General features: G+C 30.7%; 3 protein-coding genes and 1 non-coding gene across 4 annotated transcripts in view; 1 reads left to right on the top strand and 3 right to left on the bottom strand.

The window, feature by feature from the left end:
• The window catches only part of LOC110423435 (protein CLAVATA3 INSENSITIVE RECEPTOR KINASE 6-like), a 9,473-nt gene extending 3,986 nt beyond the window's left edge, over nucleotides 1-5,487 (bottom strand). Inside the window, exons 1-10 of the mRNA XM_021437652.2 lie at nucleotides 4,610-5,487; nucleotides 4,366-4,498; nucleotides 4,212-4,283; nucleotides 3,996-4,139; nucleotides 3,827-3,898; nucleotides 3,635-3,694; nucleotides 3,325-3,510; nucleotides 1,649-1,718; nucleotides 1,070-1,150; nucleotides 22-77 (exon numbers count right to left, since the gene is read on the bottom strand). Coding sequence (XP_021293327.1) covers nucleotides 22-77; nucleotides 1,070-1,150; nucleotides 1,649-1,718; nucleotides 3,325-3,510; nucleotides 3,635-3,694; nucleotides 3,827-3,898; nucleotides 3,996-4,139; nucleotides 4,212-4,283; nucleotides 4,366-4,498; nucleotides 4,610-4,766 — 1,031 coding nt within the window. The 5' untranslated portion in view covers nucleotides 4,767-5,487. The remainder of the gene's footprint in view (nucleotides 1-21; nucleotides 78-1,069; nucleotides 1,151-1,648; nucleotides 1,719-3,324; nucleotides 3,511-3,634; nucleotides 3,695-3,826; nucleotides 3,899-3,995; nucleotides 4,140-4,211; nucleotides 4,284-4,365; nucleotides 4,499-4,609) is intronic.
• Nucleotides 5,275-5,346, bottom strand: TRNAH-GUG (transfer RNA histidin (anticodon GUG)). Its single transcript has one exon. It is a non-coding gene; the product is annotated as a tRNA-His (tRNA).
• A 1,016-nt stretch (nucleotides 5,488-6,503) lies between the features above and the next one.
• On the bottom strand, nucleotides 6,504-8,048 carry LOC110423057 (Adenosylmethionine decarboxylase family protein). The gene has a single exon (XM_021437163.2). It carries the CDS (start codon nucleotides 7,830-7,832, stop codon nucleotides 6,768-6,770), a length of 1,065 nt encoding a protein of 354 aa, XP_021292838.1. The 5' UTR covers nucleotides 7,833-8,048; the 3' UTR covers nucleotides 6,504-6,767.
• Nucleotides 8,049-19,543: 11,495 nt separating this feature from the next.
• On the top strand, nucleotides 19,544-21,824 carry LOC110423268 (protein STRICTOSIDINE SYNTHASE-LIKE 10-like). Its single transcript, XM_021437437.2, has 3 exons — nucleotides 19,544-19,843; nucleotides 20,830-21,099; nucleotides 21,178-21,824. The coding sequence occupies exons 1-3, from the start codon at nucleotides 19,578-19,580 to the stop codon at nucleotides 21,704-21,706; spliced, it is 1,065 nt and encodes a 354-aa protein (XP_021293112.1). The 5' UTR covers nucleotides 19,544-19,577; the 3' UTR covers nucleotides 21,707-21,824.
• The last annotated feature ends 611 nt before the right edge of the window (nucleotides 21,825-22,435 follow it).

The raw sequence follows: 22,435 nt of genomic DNA on the forward strand, positions 1-22,435 counted from the left end.
CAATCATGCAAAGTCATAAACCTGAAATCACTGTCTGAATTTAAGCCAAAGTCTGGTCCTGACTTAACGGTCTTCTTCTATATTGAACATTCAGAACAAAAGGGGGTCAAGGACTGCTGCTTTTCACGACGTTACTTTCTGCTATACCATGCAACTTTCTGCTCAAAGCCTGTTTTGAATTCAACTACTCAATATCAAGCATGTCAACAATGCCAGGCGCTCTTCTGAATTGCTTTCTTTCCTGTATATGTGTATAAAGCAGCAGCTGTCCCCAGTACCCACAACATCAAAGGCATGAAGATAGACCAAGATAAAAAGATTATACTCTTAGCATTTTGATTAGTTTAAGAAAAAAGCACAGCAGCAATGTTTGATTGGTTCAGATTTCAGTTACTACTCAATTTTCCTCATTCTTTCCTTGCCCAAAGCACCTTTAGTGGGTTCAGTTCTGCCAGCATAAACATACGGGAATGTCTTGATACCTCCAGCACTAGTAAGATCCCAAAGAAAACGAATAAGCAAGGTCCATCGTAAGATAAAAATGGTCGGCAAATTTAAAACGCTGGCGCAGAAGGTGATTACCTACTTTATCGTGTGTATTTTAAGCGTTTGGAATATTGTAAGAACTGAGACACGCTTAAAAGCATACACAACACTGAAAAGGATGATACCAATAGTCCATAGAATTCAAAAAAGAGGCTGCAAGCAGAAGCAAAAGCTCAAGCAAAAGCAACCCATGTCTACTTTGAGTGCAGAACTGATAAATATATGGTGGATGCTCAGAATTCTAGAAAGAAAGCGTTGAATTCATTCCCTGACCAATAACTGCAAATATGGAAGTCGTTTCAAGCTGAGCTGAGCCTATTAAACAAATGAAGGCAAGTAATCTGATTGGTGATCAAACAATTATTAACATAGTAGGAGAGTTTAGGGTAGAACTAGTAACAAATAGAAGCAACAGATACAACTAGAGAAACTATATAGAGTAGCTATTTTACCATTAAAATGAGTACGAACTTTTACCTACCATTTCTGTAAAGTAGCGACCATGCACAACCTAAGTACTGACCAATTTAGTTCGATCATAAGTTGTAGCATTGGGTTCAAGGGGGTTGCAATTCTGATCTAACTGTGAAAACAAAATGCTTCCCTATACAAATTCACACGTAAATGTTAGAATACAGAATTGAAAAATTATGAAATAGCTTCAAGACTTGTATCAATGTCACAGTCTTAAAATTTTATTCATCTCACTGATAGTGTACAAAAGATTACAGGCATTCATGTTTGTTCCCGACAGATTAAAAAAACGAATTAAAATAATATAATTTATTATTTAATTGCCTGCAATCCTTTTGCACACAGATGTATTGGCAAATGTAGTGAATAAAGATCAAATGCAAACTTTAAAGCAGAAACATCAAAATCTTATTCGTTTGAGGGAACACACACAGAAATATTGGCCTCAGCACAGAAGATTGGAATGCAACTAATCGATTGGCAATATATTTTTCAGTTTCCAGTTATTTATGCACACTCTGCCCCCAGTGGAATCCATGTTTTTAGTACATAAACAAGTCTTCAGCAAGAGTTCCATATCCTATAAGGCTATCACAGATGAACCCTAAACCCAATCAAAGAGACTGACATTAGATCTTTTACAACTGGATGCAGTTTTATCTGCTTTAATGATAGATGAGATCATGAAACAAGACAAACTGAAACAGAGTGTTGCAAGAGAGGCATCAACTTCCAACCATAATTGAAATGAAAGAAAACACTGAATCTATCAGGAAAAACTACAGAAGAATTAAAGAAAGAAGTATATATACTAGACAAAAAGTGTTCAGCATGCTTTAATTACTTGTTAACTGTTGGATTGAAGCATTGGTGTGTGAAGAACACAAATTCCAAACCTGACCCTTGCCCAGATTGTCACGTTAATCTCCTTTCATTCAGATCTCTCCTTTTTTATAATATTCTCTAGATTACTTTTATGTCATTTTGTTACAGAAAAAACTTTATAAGAGTTACATTGACGAGTTCTTAGTTTATTGGTCTCATGACTGCAAAATGCAATCAATTACTGTGTTTCCTTGTATATAAGGTTTATCATTTGTAATTTTTTTAACAAATTAATGATAAGGGCAAATAACAATTTAGAGACAATGACATCGATACACGATTATCCTTTACCTTATTGTACTTTCAATCCTATGCTCTAAGAACTTTCTAAGATATGACTTCTTTTTCATAAGATTGGTTTCACAAGTTGAATTTGTTAATTTCGTGTATATTTTGATAAATTTTGCTTTCTAATAAATTTATCAGATTAAAAATAAACTAGAAATTTTGATACAGAGAATTTGAAAAAGAAAAATGAAGATAAAAACTAACCATCTAAACCAATAAGAAAATGAAACATGAGCCCTATAACTGCTACCAAATATAGAGTATCCATTTTTTACCTAAACACAAACAATAAATACAATCTTTAAAGACTCACAATTTTTGTGTAACACTAAATCTGTATTGTATGATTTAATGAATCACGTGACCCACCTACACGAGATTGTCTTCTTCCTTATAATAAGGAACCACTTGATAAGAACAATAATGAAAAACATTCTTATGCATAGACAGAATTCATTTTTTGACATATTCTTGATTCCTTCTTATTCTAATTTATAATAACATTCAAAGTTGACCATGGACATCCATAAATGTAAGGAAGACAGCAAAATCAACCCATTCCATGTTCTTTAACAGGTATAAAAAATTTCTGGAATTAACTATATAAGAAAAAGATATGAATTCTATCATTTTCAAAATTCAGCACTTTGTACAAAAATAAAATTTAACACTTGATTGTTGAACAACCTATTGTTGGATTCAATATTTAAATTGTCATAACACTGAATTTTTCAACAGGTATGATTGATGGGTTTTGGCTCAAATTAGTTTGGACTTCATTAGTGTCTTAGTTAAAGTAGGATTGGGTCCCAAAAATACTAAGACTTGTTTTTATATTCAAATGCATTTTTTACACTTTTACTCTTGAAGTAAAATGCTATTACTGTGTAGTAATGAAAATAATAATCAAATAAAACTTTAATTAGATCATTTTATTTACTATTTTTAAAAGACAAAATGAAAATTTCATTTAACAGAAAGAGTTATAAAATCTATTGTACAAAACGGTAGTGGTACAAGACAGTATAAAAAAAGACATAAAAATCTCCTTCTTTGCAAGACTTGTGTAGGCATACACAATCAAACCAAAATGATTTTATTTAATTAGGAATGATCATCCCAAGAGTAAGCTAATGGTGGAGTATGACATCAAGAGAATAAGAAACCAATATTATTATTACATGAAAAATTCCCGAAGGGTAATTCAGTTTGGCCTCGCTGCTGCTGCTGCTGCTGCTGGGCAAAGATCCTGTTTCCATCTCTCCACATCCTACTTGCTCAGCTCCATCGGTGCAAATGTAAGGGTTTCCTTCAATTCTGTATCAACTCAAAAATTACAGGCAACTAAAGTTTAAGCTGGCCAAGTTTCCTGTTTCCAGCAGGGTAAAATAAAATAAAATAAATAGGAAAAGAAAAGAGAGATTATTGGAGTGAGACTTGCCTAAATACTTTGGCAGGGAATGTGGGCACATGACCACTCAAATTATTGAAGGATAAGTCTCTGGAAAATTGAACAAAACTCTATATAATCCTTGCTCCGAATATAGCAAATTCATTAGGGAAGGAAAACTATATATATATATATATATATATATATATATATATATATTCATTCATAGGATGAAGAGATTACAACAATTGAAGCTGTGTCAAATTAGCCAAGGAAGCAGGAATTTCTCCAGATAGACTATTATTAGCCAGCTTCCTGAATAGCAATTCAAAAAACCAATCATATATTAGATTCATTCTGATTTCATTAACTGTAACTTAAAAAAAAGAAAAGAAGTCACACAGGTTCATACAGGTATTGGAGGCTTTTTAAATGAGACAGGGTGCTGGGAATTTGACCAGCAAAGTTATTGTGGGAGAGGTCGAGAGTCTCAAGCTTAGAAAGGGTCCCTATCTCAGAGGGTATATCTCCTGATATATTGTTGTTCTGTAGAAGACTGCACGAAAAATTTTCATTTCATAAGACTTTCTGTCTAGAACTTTTTTGTATTGAGAATTTTGATACTTACACCGTTTGGATATTTGTCAAGTTCCCAATGGTAGGTGAAAGAGTACCAGATAAATCCAGGCTTGGAGCTCCTCTGCAACAAGTTTGAACTTTTACACACCAGAACAACGCATCTGCTCTAATTCTCATTTATGAGTACGAATAATACTACTTACAGGCCAACAACTAGACCATCAGGAGAGCAAGTGACCATATTCCAGCTGCATGGATCTGGAGAGGAGTCATCCCAATTGTTTAGAACCCCATGAGGATCAACCAGGAGCTTTTTTATGCCAATTAAAGCTAGCACTGAATATATTTCCAGAAGAAAACAAATAAGGTTACATTCATATTTTGAATTTTCTTCTTTTATTTATTAACATCGAATCAGTAGACAGCCATGTGATTTCAGTCACTTACCTTCATAGCCGACGCCATTTGGTGCAACCAATGGAGATGCAGATGCAGAATTCCACACGCAGAATAAGGCCACAGAACATAATAAAACAGAATTCCCTCTCCTGATTCCCATCGAGGTGTAGCTACAAAAGACGAAGTGCAATTTTAAACGATGCATAAACGGAGGAGGCAGAGGCTAGCAACAGCAGGCACTTGCTACTTAGATATATGCCCCAACTAAATGTGAAATTGATAGTTACAAGTGCAGAAAAGAGAAGAATATATTCCTAGATTAATCCTGAGCAACAACTGCAGATAAAGTAGTGGTTGACAAGCTATGCCTAATAAATAAACAAAGAATGCTAAGGAATCAATCCACTGCACAACTTATTAAGCAAAATCTCGAAATAATGTCTGATTCCATGGAGAGTGATCGAAAGTTAAGAGAGAAAAGCTTGTCTAGCATATCTCTTAAGTTGTAATGTTAGGGAATTTGGCATTTATGACGCTGAAATTTCACTTCTTGAAAAGCCGACAGGATAGTGGAATGCATCATTTTTCTCATTAAAGAAAAAAAGGTATCGGAGATTGTGGAGACAAAGATACCACAAGAGCAGCAGTGGCAGAGGCAGAGCAGTGGTCAGTCAGCATGCAGCCACTGAAAAATGAAAAACCCACAGATTGTGTGTGGCTGCTGGGATTCGAGCCCAGGTCTCTACGGCCACAACGTAGAATTCTTACCACTAAACTACAGCCACATTTTACAATTGCAGCAGCAGATAAATTAATATCACTAGTGTAAATTCAAATTCTGGACCCTTATCTTTGTAAAACTCCCAAAAACATTTTAGATAGTTGGAGTTAGAAAAGTAGATTTCATTGTACAAAGCTTGTTTGATTTGGATTTTTTTTTTCAGTATAGAAGCTATTATAAAATTTTAATAAAAAATAATCATTTTTAAAATTAAACTTCGCATAACATGTTTGGTTCAAGTTTTTTCTAATTTAAAAATTATTATGAAATTTTTATAAAAAATAATAACTTTTAAAATTAAATTAAAATTGTTTGGTAAGCTACTTAATAAAATAAAGTATGAAAAATTTAATTTTGATTAAAATTATCATAAAAGATATTTAATCACCTAATAAATTAAAATAAAATAAATCTTACTTCGAGTTCATATAAGATTTCAAATGTTAAAATCAAAAAAATTTATAAAAAAAATAACTCTTAAACTTATATAATAATAATAGTATTAGACTTTTGTTAATCTAGTAAGCAATTGAAAAATAATGCTTCAAAAAAAGAAAAATGAGAAACCAATGTATTTAATATTAAAATAATATATTTAAATAGTATTTAAATACAATTTTAAATTTTAAATTTTATTTTTTTTTAAATTTCATGTAAACAAAAAAAGTTTAAATTTTGTTATTCTGTTGCATTATGGTGATTTGTATACGGAAAGGAAAAGAAAAGAAGATTGATTGAAAAGAAATAATTTTTAAAAAATTGATGTGTTTTTTTTATAAAAAAAACTCTCTCTAAAGCCCATTTAAAAAAAAAAAACGGTTTGATCTGACTTCATTTTTCTAATTTTATTCTCACCGCCACTATTCTCTTGGAATTGATCTCTTTTCAATATATTCCATGGCCGACATACTATCAAATATCATAATCAAATCTTAGCATCAAGATCAACATGCATATATGCGTTTTGATATTAATCGCAGAAATCTTTTACCTCATACCCATAGGCTCCTTTTAAGTCTTCGTCTGATCCGTCAAAGTTGGACACCTTGTCCCTTTCCTATCTGATAAATGTGAGTAATGAGAGACACACGCTACATGACAAGGATTTGAAACATTCCATTCAACCTCTTCACGCCGGTTTCAATCTTATAAGGCCACAAATTTCACAACCAAATATTCATGCAAATCTCTGATAGCAATAATATAAGCCAAGTTCAATACAAACTTAAAACCCAAACTCTGCCAAATGGATGACAGTACACGTTCAAGTTGTCAGGCATAGTATTGACTTGGGTAACATTGACACGAATTGAAGGACAACGTACTAATAATACCCCATGCTCTCATTAGGCAATGCCTGCGGAGCAATTTATTTTATTTAAATGAACCAACGGAAACTATTAAAAGGAAATAACTCCGTTCAAACTACTCCTCTTCCTCTTCGTCCTCTTTCCAGCAGCATTTCAGAGTTGATCTAGGAGATCCACAGCCCCCAGTACTGTTAAATTTCTGGTAGATGACGGAACCGCCGATTCCAAGCTCTTCAATGCCTCTCTCTCCGCAACAGTATCCTTTCACATCCAGCAAACAGTTCTGTTCAAGTGACTGACCCGCAACATCAACATGCACTGCAACAGAGAAGTCACTTGGTTTGAAGCAAACCAACACCCTTTCCACCAACTGTTTCAGATTCAAATCTTTCAGATCATAGCCCACAGCTTCAAAGCTTGCATAACTAAACCCATCTTCTGGTGTAACATGAATAGTAGAAATTGCAGCCCCTTCAATTGCATTCATTGAATAACCACAGGGATCAAACTCAAAATCACATATCTCAGAATCTGGTAGAATCTTCCTTATGCCAGAATTAATGGTCATAACAGCAGCTAAGCCTGATTCGTCTTTGTAGAATACTGAAGCCATTTCCCTGTCCAAACCAGTCAAGCACATCTCCACAGTGTAAATAGCGCCACTGGAGATGACTGATTCTGCAGAAGCAGAGTACACATGCCATTTCTGTTTATCCAGGCCACCCATCACATAAGCCTTGCTGCCTCTGCCAAGCTTCCCAAAATAGCTATCAAGGATAGCAACTTCTTCAGAGAAGTTGCGGTGAGGATATGGCTGAGCACCAGGGAAGATAAAGCTCCCGCGAGTGTACCTAACAGATTTTATGGCAAGAGAAAGACTGCCAGCCAACTTTAAGATGGGTGGGATTGCAAGAAGCAATTTTGTTGTCCCACAGGTTTTGATGATGATCTTGTAAGGATAGACAAAGAGGCTAGACTCGGAAAGGACATAAGAGTCCACCTGCTTGTTTGACAGTGAGGAAACAATGGTGCACTCGGCTGGACCCAGAATCTCATCCAACTGGGCTTTCGACAGTGATCGCAGACCCTTTCCTTCAGGATCAACAAAGACGCCAGGCTCAAAAAAGGAAATTTCGAGCCTCTTTTCATAACCTTCAAATCCAATTGCAGATACTGCCATTGCGATGTCAACCAAGGGATACCACTAGAGCTGCAAAGTTTCTCAGAATCACAAGTACACAGTTTCCGATTGCGGGGATCACAGTTGTAAAAAAATCACAGTCGCGAAGAGAGAGGAGGAAGAGGCCAGTCGAAGAAAAGATCTAAAACTAACAAAAGCAAGACAACAGTTGATTGACCACTACCAGTGGTCAGATGGCAAACTTGAGGATATCAGGATGGCTTGCGAGAGCACTGCAATACAATAAAAAGAACATCAGCATTATATGATAAATACAATTAAAAAAGGCAAAAGTCTTCTTCATTATCAGCAATATGCAAAGATAAGCCACTACATACGTTGGAGTATGCAGCAGATCGGAACTTCTTGATGCCACCGTTTGGTCGAACGTCTTCAATGCTGTAACCGAGGGGAGCTTCGTAGAATAAGGATTTACTACTACTAGACTTCTTTTTCCCACCTTTAGACTCCATTAGATTAGATCATTCAGACACCTACAAAAATATTAAAAACAGAAAGTTGTCAGCTACATCATGTTAATATCAACAATGAATTCAAAAAATCAAGAAAATCTATGCTTAATTTGTAGACATAGGAGAAAGTCAAGTCTTGAGACAAATCCAAAGTTCCAAGACAATACTGCCAAAATTCTGCGGAGGATATGACTGCAACTGAGCAAAAATAAGAATATGACTGCAAAATTGTTTTTTCCTTTTCAATACTAACATCTATATTTAAACAATAATAATCATGTAACAATATGGTATACATAGAGTAAGTCCATAGATATCTCCACATAAAGTTCAAGATCAGAGAATCAGACACAATTACAAGATTATTAAAAATTACAAAAAATAAACACATTAAATTCAATAAACATAAGGAAATTCAAACGATAGAAACAACCAGAACTATCATCTACAGCATTAATAAAAATTCTAAAAACTACATAAATATAAAGAAAAGATTCAAGAAACGTGAGGAAAGCATTACAGTTTATTCATCCAATAAATATAACAGTTTTGAATTTGTTAAAACATATAAAAATATATCCAATAAATAATTCTAACGAAATCAAAATCTGTATTATAAGGCAGCTTGAAAAGAGATGATCATCTCGTCAAAGAATACATATTTTAATCCAAATACAAAACAATCAATCTTAGATTCAAATCCCATGCAAAACCATCCGACAAATAATTCTAACGAAATCAAAATCCGCATCATAAAGCAGCTCGAAAATAGAAGAACATAAGCCTAAATTATTCATCTCGTCAAAGAATACAGCTTTTAATCCCAATACAAAACCAATCAATCTTAGATTCAAGTCCCATGCAAAACTATACATTAAAAGAATAAAAAGCCAATCGTAAATCGCATCACCAATACGAAAAAAACGAATAGAAACCGCAAGAATCGATACTTACGATACAAAACTTGGAATTCTTCAATCAACGCCGGTGACACAAGAATCGTTTACCAACTTCCAATCAGATCCTAAAGACAATCGCAAAAACAACAAATCAGTTCATGAAAGAGAACCGATGATTACTCAGATTTGAAAGATATTAAACTCAATAGAAAAAGAAAAAAAAAAGTACTTACCAAAATATAAAAATTCGAGAAAACGAATCAAACGAAGAAAAGCCTGTGGTAGAAATGAAAAAATAGATGGCGAGAGGAGGCGTAACAGAGAGAAAGGTTTAGGTAGTTTCGAATTTCTCGCAGCTCACGCAAATTATGAGAATCTGCTTTAGAGGCATGAGGGTCCTATTTATATAGTGGGGAGGTAGGGCATTCTTCGTGAACCACGGAAGAGAATGCCACTGCTTGTTAACGATATTACGGTCTTGCCACTCCCCCGTTTCCAGGAAGGTCCCGGTAGTTTTCTTCTTACTTTATTATTTTTTTATTTTCTTCTGACTAATCTGCCCCTCCTGACCGCGGACCAGCTGGATTTCCAATGGTTATAACCGATTGGGAGCGATATCTTTTAAGCGTTCGAAACGTGTTTTCTCACATTGCATTAATTTTCATTAATTAATTTTAATTAATTAAGAGTTAAGACTGAAGTATATATTTCTTCTTGTCGAATCTAATAGCTTGTGGCCCTGGAGTATTAAAGTGGTTCAATGTATTGTCTTCAGAAGAGTACCCCTTCAAAATCCGAAAGGAATCAAATATTACTTTATTTATTCAGATAAAATTATTAAAATTTTAAGAACAATGAGATTAAAGTCTCCTTACATATTTCATTAAAATATATTTAAAATATTAATAAATTAATATAACAAATGAACATATATTAATATTTTAATTTTTACTTGTGGAATTTAAAGATTATATGGTTGATATAAAATAATACAAAATGAATTTGAATATAAAATCGAAATCATTTTGAACTCTAGAATGAATCCTCTCACTCATTAAGAGTTAAACATTGACACATATATATTATTTTATGTTTTATAATTTGAGGTTAAATAGATTTGTCTGATGAGATTTAAAATTTAACGCTTAACTATTCTATATTTACTTCCATTACTATTTTAGTTAAAATTGTTAACTTTATTTTCAAGAATTTTCAAGTTTTACAATGTTTATTTTATTATTAATATTAATTTAATGAAATAAGGTTTTCTTCTTATAATATCAAAAAATTTAATGAATGAAATAAGGTTTAATAATTAATTAATTATTATTGATAAAAATATTATTTTTATTTTTTATATTATAAAGAGTTAACATGAAAAATAAAAATATCATATTATCATATTAACATGTCATATCAATAGATCACATACATTCATTGTCATATCAACATGTCAAGTTAATTTTATTTAATATAAAATAATAAATAATATTTTAATTAATAATAATTATTTAATTATTATATATGAAAATTTTATTGAATATAATAAATAATAAATATTTATTTAAATTTTTTCAATAATTTATGAATTTTTTAATTATTATCAAATTTAAATTAATTTAATATAAATTGTAAAACACTTTTTTATTACTTATTTTTAAAAAAATGAAAAAGAGATAGAAGATTAGGGGGAGATCCTCTTTGTGTACATAATGATCACATGGTCAAGTCTATAGTTCAATTAATCATTCATTTCCCGTACTAATAATAAAAAGAAAAACAGAAGGGCGGCTATCTAAATTGGCCAAGCAAAATTTCAAAGTCACATACCCCACAGGGTAAAATAGACATAAAGGAAAGGATATTTCAGACATTTTAGATGGCAAAAGCAAACCTCCAAAATAATTCCAATCTCTCTTTTAATTTAGACTATTCCGAAATTGGCTGGCTTTTTCTTTTTTTGACTAAGATATGGGGTGGGGGGGCATTGATTCACAGCTGGAGAGTTCAGCAAAATTGGGAGAGGTCAATTCGTGTCCCAGATGAAGCCTCTTATGCGCTCTTCAGATTTTGTGTAGGGGACGCTCGCTTTTGTTTTTATGACGATGATGATAAGATTCTGAATGGCCCATGCTCCTGACACATGCGTGACTTCTGACCTGTAATTTCCTTTATCGTTGCTTTTTTTTCTTCTTCTTCTTCTTTTGTTTTATTCTATTTTTATAAATTATATATTATTCATTAAAAAAGACTGCATTTATTTTTTGAGATTTTAATATATTATTTGATTAAATATTTAGACACTTTTTTAATTAGAGTCATATATTCCAATTCTAATAATCAAAGTTAAACATTTTTTATTTTTTAAAATGAAGAGTTAAATTGATAAGTGAATGAAACGAGTATCACATGCAATAAAAAATCGCATAAACTGATGACAAAGCAAATGACTTGGCATGTTATCCAAACGAAGTTGTTTTGATCTAAATCTTATGTCAAATTTTTCCTCAATTTCACTCATTTTATTTCATCTCCTCTCCGATTTAGCTTTCTTTTCCTCAAAGATGGATACATGCATAGTCACCGATAAGACGATACCAACTCATGATATCAAATATTGTAGAATATATTAACTTGTGTCAAAAACATGCAAGACAATTGTCAATCATCGTCTTGTTCAAGCTCATTAGAGAAATGTTTCAACGTTATTTTTATGAGTGAAACGAACCAGGCATCAAAGTTTTCGTGCTCTGTAGGACTCAGGCTACTTCTCGATTGAGCTAAAAATTCAATGAAGCACATTAATTTACATATAAATATATAAATCGAGTAAATGATTTGTATATGAAATATTAGTAATTTTTATTAGATGTTAACTTATTAATAATTTATATAAAATGTTGCTATTAATTTGTACAAAGTGTTGATATACCAAGATTTGTATTATTTTTGGGTGTTTATAAATTTCACCTTAAAATATGTAAAGATGTAAGAGGTTAGGCCTGTATAATGTGTCATTAAACATCATGGTTCAAAAATTTATTCCACCGCATGTCGAAAAAATGATATTGTTACATGTCATTTTTTAAATATTTTTTACACTGCATGTTAGAAGTGCTATTATTACTTTTTGTGGAAAATATGTTATTAACACCATGTTGAAAAATGTAATGTTATATGTCATGTTTTAAAATTTAGTTATTATATGTCATGTTAAAAATTTAGTTATTATATGTCATGTAGAAAAATGTAGTTGTTACATGTCATATTTGCTAAAAATCCAATTCACTTGCCACATTAGAGGTAAAAATTTAAGTTAGCATACATGTCATGCGCATGTAATCTTTATTTTTTTTATGAACACCATGTGGATAACTTTTATTCTTATATAAGGTTGTCAAGATACCTAATAATTTTGAGATGCTCTATTACAAACCTTATTAATAAGGAAAGTACTCAAACCTTACAACTGTCCAACTATTTTTAAAATATTTTACTCAAATTTGAACTTAATACCTTACGTATATTTATTAAGTAATTAAATTTGTTTAAATACTTGATTATGTGAAAAAATTATTAGAATAATATCAAAAAAAGTCTTTAAACTATTAAGAAAATTCAAATAACCCATTGTACTTTTATTACATTTAATCAAACCTTATACTTTTATTTTGAGCGAAATAAATTGATATTTTTATTTTGAATCAAATATGCTCTTATGACTAATGATTGACTTAATCAAAATATTATTTGTTATTTTATACCATGTGACATGGACATGGAATGCTAGCATATCTTAATTGATGATGATGTGATACGTTGATATAGCATAATTGATGATGACATGGTATGCTAATATGATATGATAATATAATCACGTGACATTTTTTACTTTTCACATTAATGTCATATGGATATAAAATAACATATGGTGTTTTGAGTAATGGCAATAATGAACCATTAGTCAAAAGGGTTTATTTAAAAAATAATAAAAACATAATAGTTTGATTGAAACGTAATAAAAGAATAAGGGATTATTTGAACCTTTTTGAATAATTTAGAGACTTTTTTTAGTATTATGTTAAAATTTTATTAATCTCTTCATGGGTACCTAACAACTCAATCCGAATTTGTACACATATAATAATTATATTTGACAATTCATATTCAAGCAATTCACAAGTAATTAAATTTATAAAAGTAAACAAATATTACAATTAAAATTTAAATAACAAATTATTTTAAAAATATCTCAAACAATAATGTTAAAAAAAAAAAATAAACATTCGTAATTAGGTTTGAGTATCGGGTATCCAAAGAGTAATAGATGTACCTTACTCAAATATGAAATAAATACTAAACTTGTTACTTGAACTTATCTCAATCTTGATTAGTGGGTACTCATTGTTGTCCTATTTTCATAGGAGTTAAGTTGTTAATCTTGTCTTGATAAAATTATAAAAATACACTAAATTCAAAATTAATCCATTGATTGGTAATTAAAAATATTTTATGATTTTTAAAGTAAAATTAACAACCTAATCTAGTACTAATTGAAAAAGAAATCCACAAAATTCTAATTAAAACAAAAAAGTATATATCATACGAAAAAAATAGACATCACAGAATGTAAATGAACATTATTTTATAATCTTTATTACATTGTGATAATTTTTAAATTTAAAAATTCAAAAAAAAAAGGAGAAAAAGGGAAAAGAGCTTTGTTCTGCACTCACGTCACATGTTTGAATGCTTGTCCGGTTTTGCCAACTGGCAGATCATAGTCCACTCAAACAAACAATGTTTAAAGCAAATAATTATAAGGTCATGATTCCTTGATCCAATAAAATAAAATAATTTGTGGGATTGGATCACTGTCCAAAACGACAGGGAAAAGATTCTTTGTTGGCCGTTTCTTTTGCCCTTTTTAATATTTAATTTGTACACCGTCCTTTTTGTCTTCCCAGTTTTCTCGACAACTTAAGAGATCTGAGACACTTATCCGAAGATATCGACGTAGAGTTAGCACCTTTTTAATTTTTTTTTTAAAAAAATTCAAATTTAAACTTTTTAAATAAAAAAATTAAGATGTGCAATGTCACGACTTACTGTTCTTGGGTAAAGTCCTAGTTGCAATAGTTCTTTCTTGCAGTAAAATTCTCGAAAAGAGAGAAGTTTATTTAGTGAAGGTTTACTTTGATCTGGTTCTACATGAATAAAGAATTAAGTGAACTTTGAAACCATCTTTTTAATCGGTTGTAGTCTTTGAAAAAGTGTGAGTTAGTATTGTTCTTTAATCAATATTAGGTAAGATGTTTTGGCATAGAGATTTTAAATTTGAGTTAAGTTTTCCTTTTATATATAAAATATGTTAATTTGACTATATCAAGAAAATAAATTCAAACAAGTGGTTGGGTACATTACTGATCTTACTAAATAAATAGTACCATAATTGTTGCAATTTTTAGAGATTCTGTCACACATGAAAAGCAGAATTCTAATTAGAGGCATTGGGCTAGTTAGGCCAGTGAAATGAATGCCTAACTAAGCCCAAAGTATGCACTCTAAATGGGCTTTGTCTTTCATCTTTGGACTACTGATATTTTGAAAGTAGGCTTCAAGGATTTTTTTTGCATGTTCAGAAAATATTGAACATTTCAATATAAGTTCGACCTTTTTATCATCATTTTTTGTTTTTTTTTTCTTATAAATTTTATGAAAAATATGTCTGTTTTTCAAATTTGAATAAAAGAATATCCATTAGACTTGATATTTTATCTCACATTAGATGTAAATGTGATTTTTAAGATGATCTAAGTCAATCACTACTAATAATTTGAGTTTAAGTTTTTAATAATTACGTGATTTAGATAAAAAAAGTTATTTCAATGATATTTGGACAGCTTATTGCCCAAGATTTTACCCAAAAACTTAATATTGATTATGAAGAAATATGTTCTTTTGTGGTAGATGTAATTATATTTCTAAATTTATTAGTATGGTAATAAATGAAAAGATTGAAATTCGTTTAATGAATGAAGTTACAGCTTATTTATATGGATATCTTGATATCAATATCTATACGAAAATCCTTAAAAGATTTAAGTTGCTTGAAGCACACAATTACCAAAAAATATATTTAATCAAATTAAATAAATATGTATATGGATTAAACAATCCAAACACATGTGGTATAATCATTTTAGTGAATATTTATTAAAAGAAAGTCATAAAAATGATTTTCTATATCTATGTATTTTATAAAAAGATTTGAATTTGTCATCATTGGTGTTTTATATTGATGACTTGAATATTATTGAAACTTTTGAAAAGTTATTAAAAGGTGTGAATTACTTAAAACAAAAATTTAAAATGAAAGATTTTGGAAAAATCAAGTTTTTTTGAGTTTACAGATTAAGCACTTGACAAATAAAATTTTTATCCATCAATCAAATTATATAACAAAGGCTAAAATGATTTTATATAGACAAAGCATATCCATTGAGTTGCTAATGGTTGTAGGGTCACTAAATATGAAAAATGACTATTTTCGACCTCATTTCTTAGTTTTGAAGTACCATATCTTAATACAATCGGAGTACTAGTTTATCTTGTTAGTAATACATGACTTGATATATCATTTGCTATAAATTTATTAATAGGATATACTTATTCTCTCACCTATAGACATTAGAATAGAATTAAACATATATTTAAATATTTCCCAGCAACAACAAACATGAGCTTATATTACTTAAATGTATTCAAATAAAATTTAATTGGTTATGCAGATCAAAGATATTTATCTGATCCACTCATGGCTCAATGTCAGACAAATTACTTATTCACATGTGGAGGTATAATTATTTTATAGTGTTTCATAATCTGGTTAAGATCTGTAATTCAACATATTACAGAAATATATAGGCTACCAACTGAAAAAGAAATTCCAACAATGTTATATAAGGAAAATGTCGCCTACTTAGCTTAGTTAAAGAAATGATACATTAAAAGTAATAAGACAAAACATATTTTATCAAAATTCTTTTTTACTTATGATCTCTAAGAAAAAAGTGATATTAGTATTTAACAAATTCGTTCAAGTGACAATTTAGCAAATTTATTTACCAAAGCCTTTCCTATTGTAATGTTTGAAAAGTTGGTATAAAAGATTAGAATGTATCATTTTAAAGAGCTTAAATAATGCAATCATCAAGAAGTAAAATACGCATTGTATTCTTTTTTTTTTATTAAGCTAGTTTTTCTTACTAAATTTTTCTTGATAAGTTTTTTCATGAGATAGTATTTCATAAGTGTATTTTTAAAAAGAATTATGTATTTTTTTTTCACTCGAATTATTTCCCATGAGGTTTTTTCTTAATAAGATTTTAACAAGATATATTCTTAATATCATAGACATCCAAGGGGAATATTATGAATGTATACATGAATGTCCATTATATTATAACACAAAAAGTTCAAATCAAATCAAATAGCTCAAGGCAAAATACAAAAAACGTAATCTGATTTGAACTCTTAGATTGAATTGGATTAAGATTAGGTTTTAAGGAGTTTTTAGCTTATAAATAAATCATTACTTTATACTTAAATAAGATCTTTCTTACTTTACTAACACTTTTCTTTTATGGTTGTTTTTTTAAATTATATTTCATAATAATATCATAATTATTGCACTATTTAAAGATAATGTCACACATGAAAAGTAGAATTCTAATTGGGTACGTTGGGCTAGCTAGGTCAGTGAAATGAATGCCTAACTAAGCCCAAAGCAAGCATGTACTCTAAATGGACTTTGTCCTTCATCATTGGACAATTAATATTTTGAAAGCGGGCTTCAACGATTTTTTGCATGTTCAGAAAATATTGAACATTTCAAGGTAAATTTCAGTTTTCTATCACCGCTTTTTGTTTTTTTTTCTTATAAATTTTATGAAAAATATATCTGCTTTTAAAGTTGAAAAAGAACATTTCTCTTAAACATGATATCCCGTCTCACATCAGATGTGAATGTAATTATTAAACGATCTAAGTTAATCACTATTAACAATTTGAATTTAGATTTTTAATAATTATATAGTTTAGATATGAAAAGTTGTTAATTTAATGATACTTGGATGGCTTTTCTAGAAAATGAAAAATTGAAAACAATGCTTATGTGCAATAAATTTTAATAGTTTTGTTAAATTTTCTAAGGTAATTGAAAAATTTTGCAAAAATTAAAAATTAAATACACTTGTTTCATATGAGCCTCAAGATTGTTTCACTTTTAGATAAGTTGAATGATGAATTATTTTAAAAGTTTAAATATGTTTAACTTCTAATATATCCCGTCACATAAAAGTCGGATAATGATTAATGAGTTTTGCATGAATATAAATGTTAAAAAAAAAATAGTATAAGGTTAAAAATGGTTAAAGAGTATTGCACATAAAGCTGATAAATGGGTAAGATATCATATAAAAAATTTAAAGGAAAAATGAGTGAAATTATCAAGATTTCAATTTGAGTCACATAATTTTGATATCATGTTATGTTGGTGTAATCTATTGTCCCAAAAATTTAAATTGTCAAGAAATGGCTTAACTTATGATTAAGTTCTAACAAATATGATAATAATTTTTTATACTAATTTTTTTTCACATTATTTACATAATTCACTAATTTTCAATCTCTATGTTATTTCTTTTATATAATCAAATAATAGTCGATGCTGTTGTGTGTTTGTGTTTCCAATTTTCTTGTCAACGTTCCAATACTTTTGTAAAAGGCTTCCTTCATCCAACTAGATGCTTGATTGGGAGAGAACAGAAGTCATATTACTTGCCCTGTCCCTTTTACCTCAAAGATTTATATTCTTTACATGACATTTAATTATTGAATAAATTCAGAGATTAAATCTATCCATTTATGAGTAAGTCAATTAATTTACAAATGAGGTATTGCAATCAAATTAATAAATTATTATTACATCACATGGAACAAAAATGTTAACACAAAAACGATGAGAGAAACAGTATTTCCCTCAAGGCACATATGTAGTAGTCTCCACTAAATAATGATTGTAGACATGTGGTCAGTGTCATATGTGAAGGGGAAAGTTGTAAGGTCAATTGAATTGCATATCAACTAGTCTGGATTTTCAAGCCATTGAACGTGGTTTTCTACAACAAAGAAAAGCCACATGCATGCTTAAATTACGTGCTACACTATCCAACATGTATTTTATTTGTCGTTTGAAAGAGAAAAAGCCTTTGGGGGTTCTCGACTAACTTGGCAGCATTAATGCTTACTACCCAACTGATCACAAATTCACAACCACCTATAATTCAATGATGTTGGACGAAGTTTACTAACATGATGTAACTTGACAGCATTGCAATTGCATGTACAACAGCTCATTGTTAGATCCCATTTAGGTTTTCCCAATGCAGTAATCATTATTAAATGGATAAGGGTACCTGTATGATATCCATCTACCATCCCGGCTAATTTTGTTTTTCTTTTTTTTTTTTTACGTTTCATTTAATATGCATTCATTAATAATAATTCTGCAATATATCCCAACTTTTCATATTTTTCAAAAATAAATATATATGCAATTGGATATTTCTTTTTCACCAAAAGAAGGAAAAAAAAAAAACCCCCCAATTCATGTGCCCTGCTACCTTCGCCACCAACTAACAATTACAACGTGACATAACTAAGAATTAAAGAAAACATTTTAATGTGCATGATTAATCTGTCACTCGTTTTATTTCTTAATTAGGTAAAGAAAGAATGCTTATGCCATGAATTTATGTTTTCAACTTAAATTATATATTTATTAGGTGAAGAAATTTTTTATTGATATAAGATCCATGATACTTACATTAAAAATAGATCAATAATTTTGACGTCGATAGGTCAAATCCATCTCTTTTTTTTTTTCACTAATTTAATATTTGATTTAATTAAAGATTATGTATTATATTAGAATTTCTCTCTTGATGTGTTTTAATAGTACTTTGTTATCAGAGATAAAAGAGAGGTAATGTTCAAAGGGTTACTATCTTATTCCTTTAATTACACCACTTACCAAGTGCGGTGAGAAGGGGCAAAGGGGCAGGCCACATTAAAGTTTTTAACATGGTAATTCCTTTACGTCTCTTTTATTTGATTTGTACCATATGTACTATGATTTTAAATATTAAAAATAAAATATGATTTCAGATTTTTTTTTAAAAAAAATAAACAAAAAATATATATTTTGATTACATCTTGGCTAATAATTTGATTTTGAGATAAAATTCTTATTCCTCCCCCAATTGCAGTGAATATAAGTATATCCCCAATGGTCATGTGCATCTGTCGCCATGAAGATATTTCACTCATTCAAGCTTTTGTTCTTCGTACTTTTCCTCTCCCAAAACATCATAAAATCCTTTCAACAACTTCCTGAGGGTGATGACCTCCATAAGAATTACTACCAAATGGACCTCCCTCAAGTCACAGGACCTGAAAGCATCGCCTTTGATTGCAAAAATCAAGGGCCTTATGTTGGTGTCTCTGATGGCAGAATACTCAAATGGCAAGGACCCAATCTTGCTTGGAAGGAGTTTGCCATACCTTCTTCAGACAGGTATTTTATTCTACATCTGCCTGCATGAATACGATTACTTTTTCTTTCCTCTCATGTTTCTATAAAGAGTATAGGCTGCAACTTTATGTTTAAGAGAAGCAAACACTTCCGTTTTTGATAGATTTTTTTTTTTGAAAGGTATAAGATTTCATTCATGCATCAATCTAACGGTGACATGTTGTTAGACTATGAAAGAATCCCAAAAAAACTCGCTCTTTGCCAGTACTCCACTCAACTCAACCCCCTGGAAACAACTCACTAAGAATTTAAAACAGGGCCATTTACCTGGTCTGTTTCCAGTTCTAATTACCGAAGTGGTTTTCACTTGTTGCCAGCCCCCTATAAATTACCGAAAAACTTTTATACGTCATGGTTAAAATGTAACAGCCATGCATTACCGCTCAGTTACAGCCATGAATATATCATAGGCATGATCATCTTGTTCGAAACTGGAGTTTGTTGAATTACAGTAAAATTTTGACCAGGACAGTGATTTTCTCAACCCCATGATGGTGTCAGTGATTCGGTTTGCCTATAGAAGCACTTGTTTGAGCCTCTTTATAGCTATTTTATCCCGCATGCATGTTTCCTAGAACATAAACCTAAAACCACACAGTTGGGTCAGCGCTTATTGAGCTAAGATATTCAAAGAAGTAAACCACAATACGACTCCCAACTCATATCGAACATTGTATTATCTGTTTTTCAACAATTAGCGTTGAAAGCTGAGCTGACCCAACATTTCTTGCCCTTTTATACTTTTACTATTTGAAGTCTTACTGAATTTAATAACTTGAATACCAAATTCTAAATAAAATGGTTATTTGTCTAGTTGGTTCTCTTAAGTTAGTAGTACTTGTTGACTTGAAGAACTTAATTTGGAATTATTCACCATATTTTTGTTCTAACAGAAGAAAATTACTATATGGTTGAACTAATGAACAACTGATTGATTGCTGGTTAATTTCTTTGATTTGTTGGGTTAGGGATAGGAAGGTGTGCGATGGGTCAACAAATCCAGACCTTGAACCAACATGTGGAAGGCCACTGGGTCTGAAATTCAACAGTGCAACATGCGATCTCTACATTGCGGATGCTTACTTTGGTCTCCTATTGGTCGGACCCAATGGTGGGGTGGCTCAACAACTAGCTACTTCAGCTGAAGGAGTACCTTTCAAATTTACAAATGCTTTAGACATCAATACCAACACTGGAGTAGTTTATTTTACAGATAGTAGCATTATCTTCCAAAGAAGGTACCTCAATTTTTCTCTCTCTATTGACATATAGATATATATAAACGAAAATTAATTATCATTATTATAATGATGTAGGCATTATTTTTTATCACCAATGATGTTTGATAGAAGCGGAAGATTACTTAAATATGATTCTCAAACCAAGGAAGTAACGGTATTATACAAGGGTTTAGCGTTTCCAAATGGGGTGGCTTTGAGCAAAGACAATTCATTCCTTTTAGTTGCTGAAACAAATAAAATGAGAATTTTGAAGTTCAACCTTGATAGTACGACAGACAGCTATATTCCAGAACAGTTTGCGCAGTTGCCAAAAATGCCAGATAACATCAAGAGAAATGATAAGGGAGAGTTTTGGGTAGCACTAAACAGTGGAAGAGGAAGGATCCAAAATGACGGCGACACCAAATTGTCTGGTGAAACAACTATCCCTTGGTTTACTCTAGACCCCGTCGGGGTCAAATATGACCAAGAGGGAAAGATTATGAAGCAGTTGGATGGAGATGGTGGAATCTGGTTTGAATCGGTTAGTGAAGTTGAAGAATTAAATGGAAAATTGTACATAGGTTCAGTAGTCAAGCCTTACGTTGGCGTCCTATACACTTAAATTTCAACTTCTGTATGCCACTCCTTAGAGTTTTAGGTTGAGAGAAGATACTTCTATATTAGTTATAATTATTATGTTTTAATCATATTTGCATTAACAGAAATGTTTTTTCCATCAAATTTACCTTAATATAAATTTAAAAACCACTATATATCATACGAAAAAATAGACATCATAAAATTTAAATGAAGATTACTTTATGATCTTTATTATACTTTGATAATTATTAAATTTAGTAAAAAAAAAAAAGGGAAAAGAGCTTTGTTCTCCACTCACGTCACATGTTTCAATGCTTGTCCGGTTTTGCCAACTTGCAGAACTTAATCCACTCAAACAGAAAATGTTCAATGCAAAAAATTATAAGGTCATGATTCCTTGATCCAATAAAATAAAATAAAATAAAAAGTACATTGACTCTTCAAATTTATCTATAATTTTATGTAAATATATTAATTTTTAAAATATACAATTTACTTCAACCGTGTACACGACATTAACGAATAAACATAAAATATTTAAAATATTTTTTTTTCACCATATTCTTTTCTCTTAGGTCAAGTTAATAACGCTCCCTTATGTCGATCAATCACCTTGTGATTGGATCTCCTTAAGGGGAGCATGACCTAGTCATGCACCCCAAATCCCACGCTCTCTTGGGGATCACTAGATCGTGGCACCGCTAAGAAGTATGATTGATTCCATGTGTTTTTTATAATAATAAAACAGTTT

The sequence above is a fragment of the Theobroma umbraticum genome, unplaced genomic scaffold (assembly GCF_002168275.2).
Source record: "Theobroma umbraticum cultivar Fairchild unplaced genomic scaffold, ASM216827v3 scaffold_20.0, whole genome shotgun sequence".
NCBI classification, from domain to species: domain Eukaryota; kingdom Viridiplantae; phylum Streptophyta; class Magnoliopsida; order Malvales; family Malvaceae; genus Theobroma; species Theobroma umbraticum.

Coding starts and splice junctions, on each gene's coding strand:
- LOC110423057 (XM_021437163.2), bottom strand. CDS start 7,832: ATGGCAGTATCTGCAATTGGATTTGAAGGTTATGAAAAGAGGCTCGAA.
- LOC110423268 (XM_021437437.2), top strand. CDS start 19,578: ATGAAGATATTTCACTCATTCAAGCTTTTGTTCTTCGTACTTTTCCTC. Junction 19,844..20,829: donor GCCATACCTTCTTCAGACAG/GTATTTTATTCT, acceptor TTGTTGGGTTAG/GGATAGGAAGGTGTGCGATG. Junction 21,100..21,177: donor AGCATTATCTTCCAAAGAAG/GTACCTCAATTT, acceptor ATAATGATGTAG/GCATTATTTTTTATCACCAA.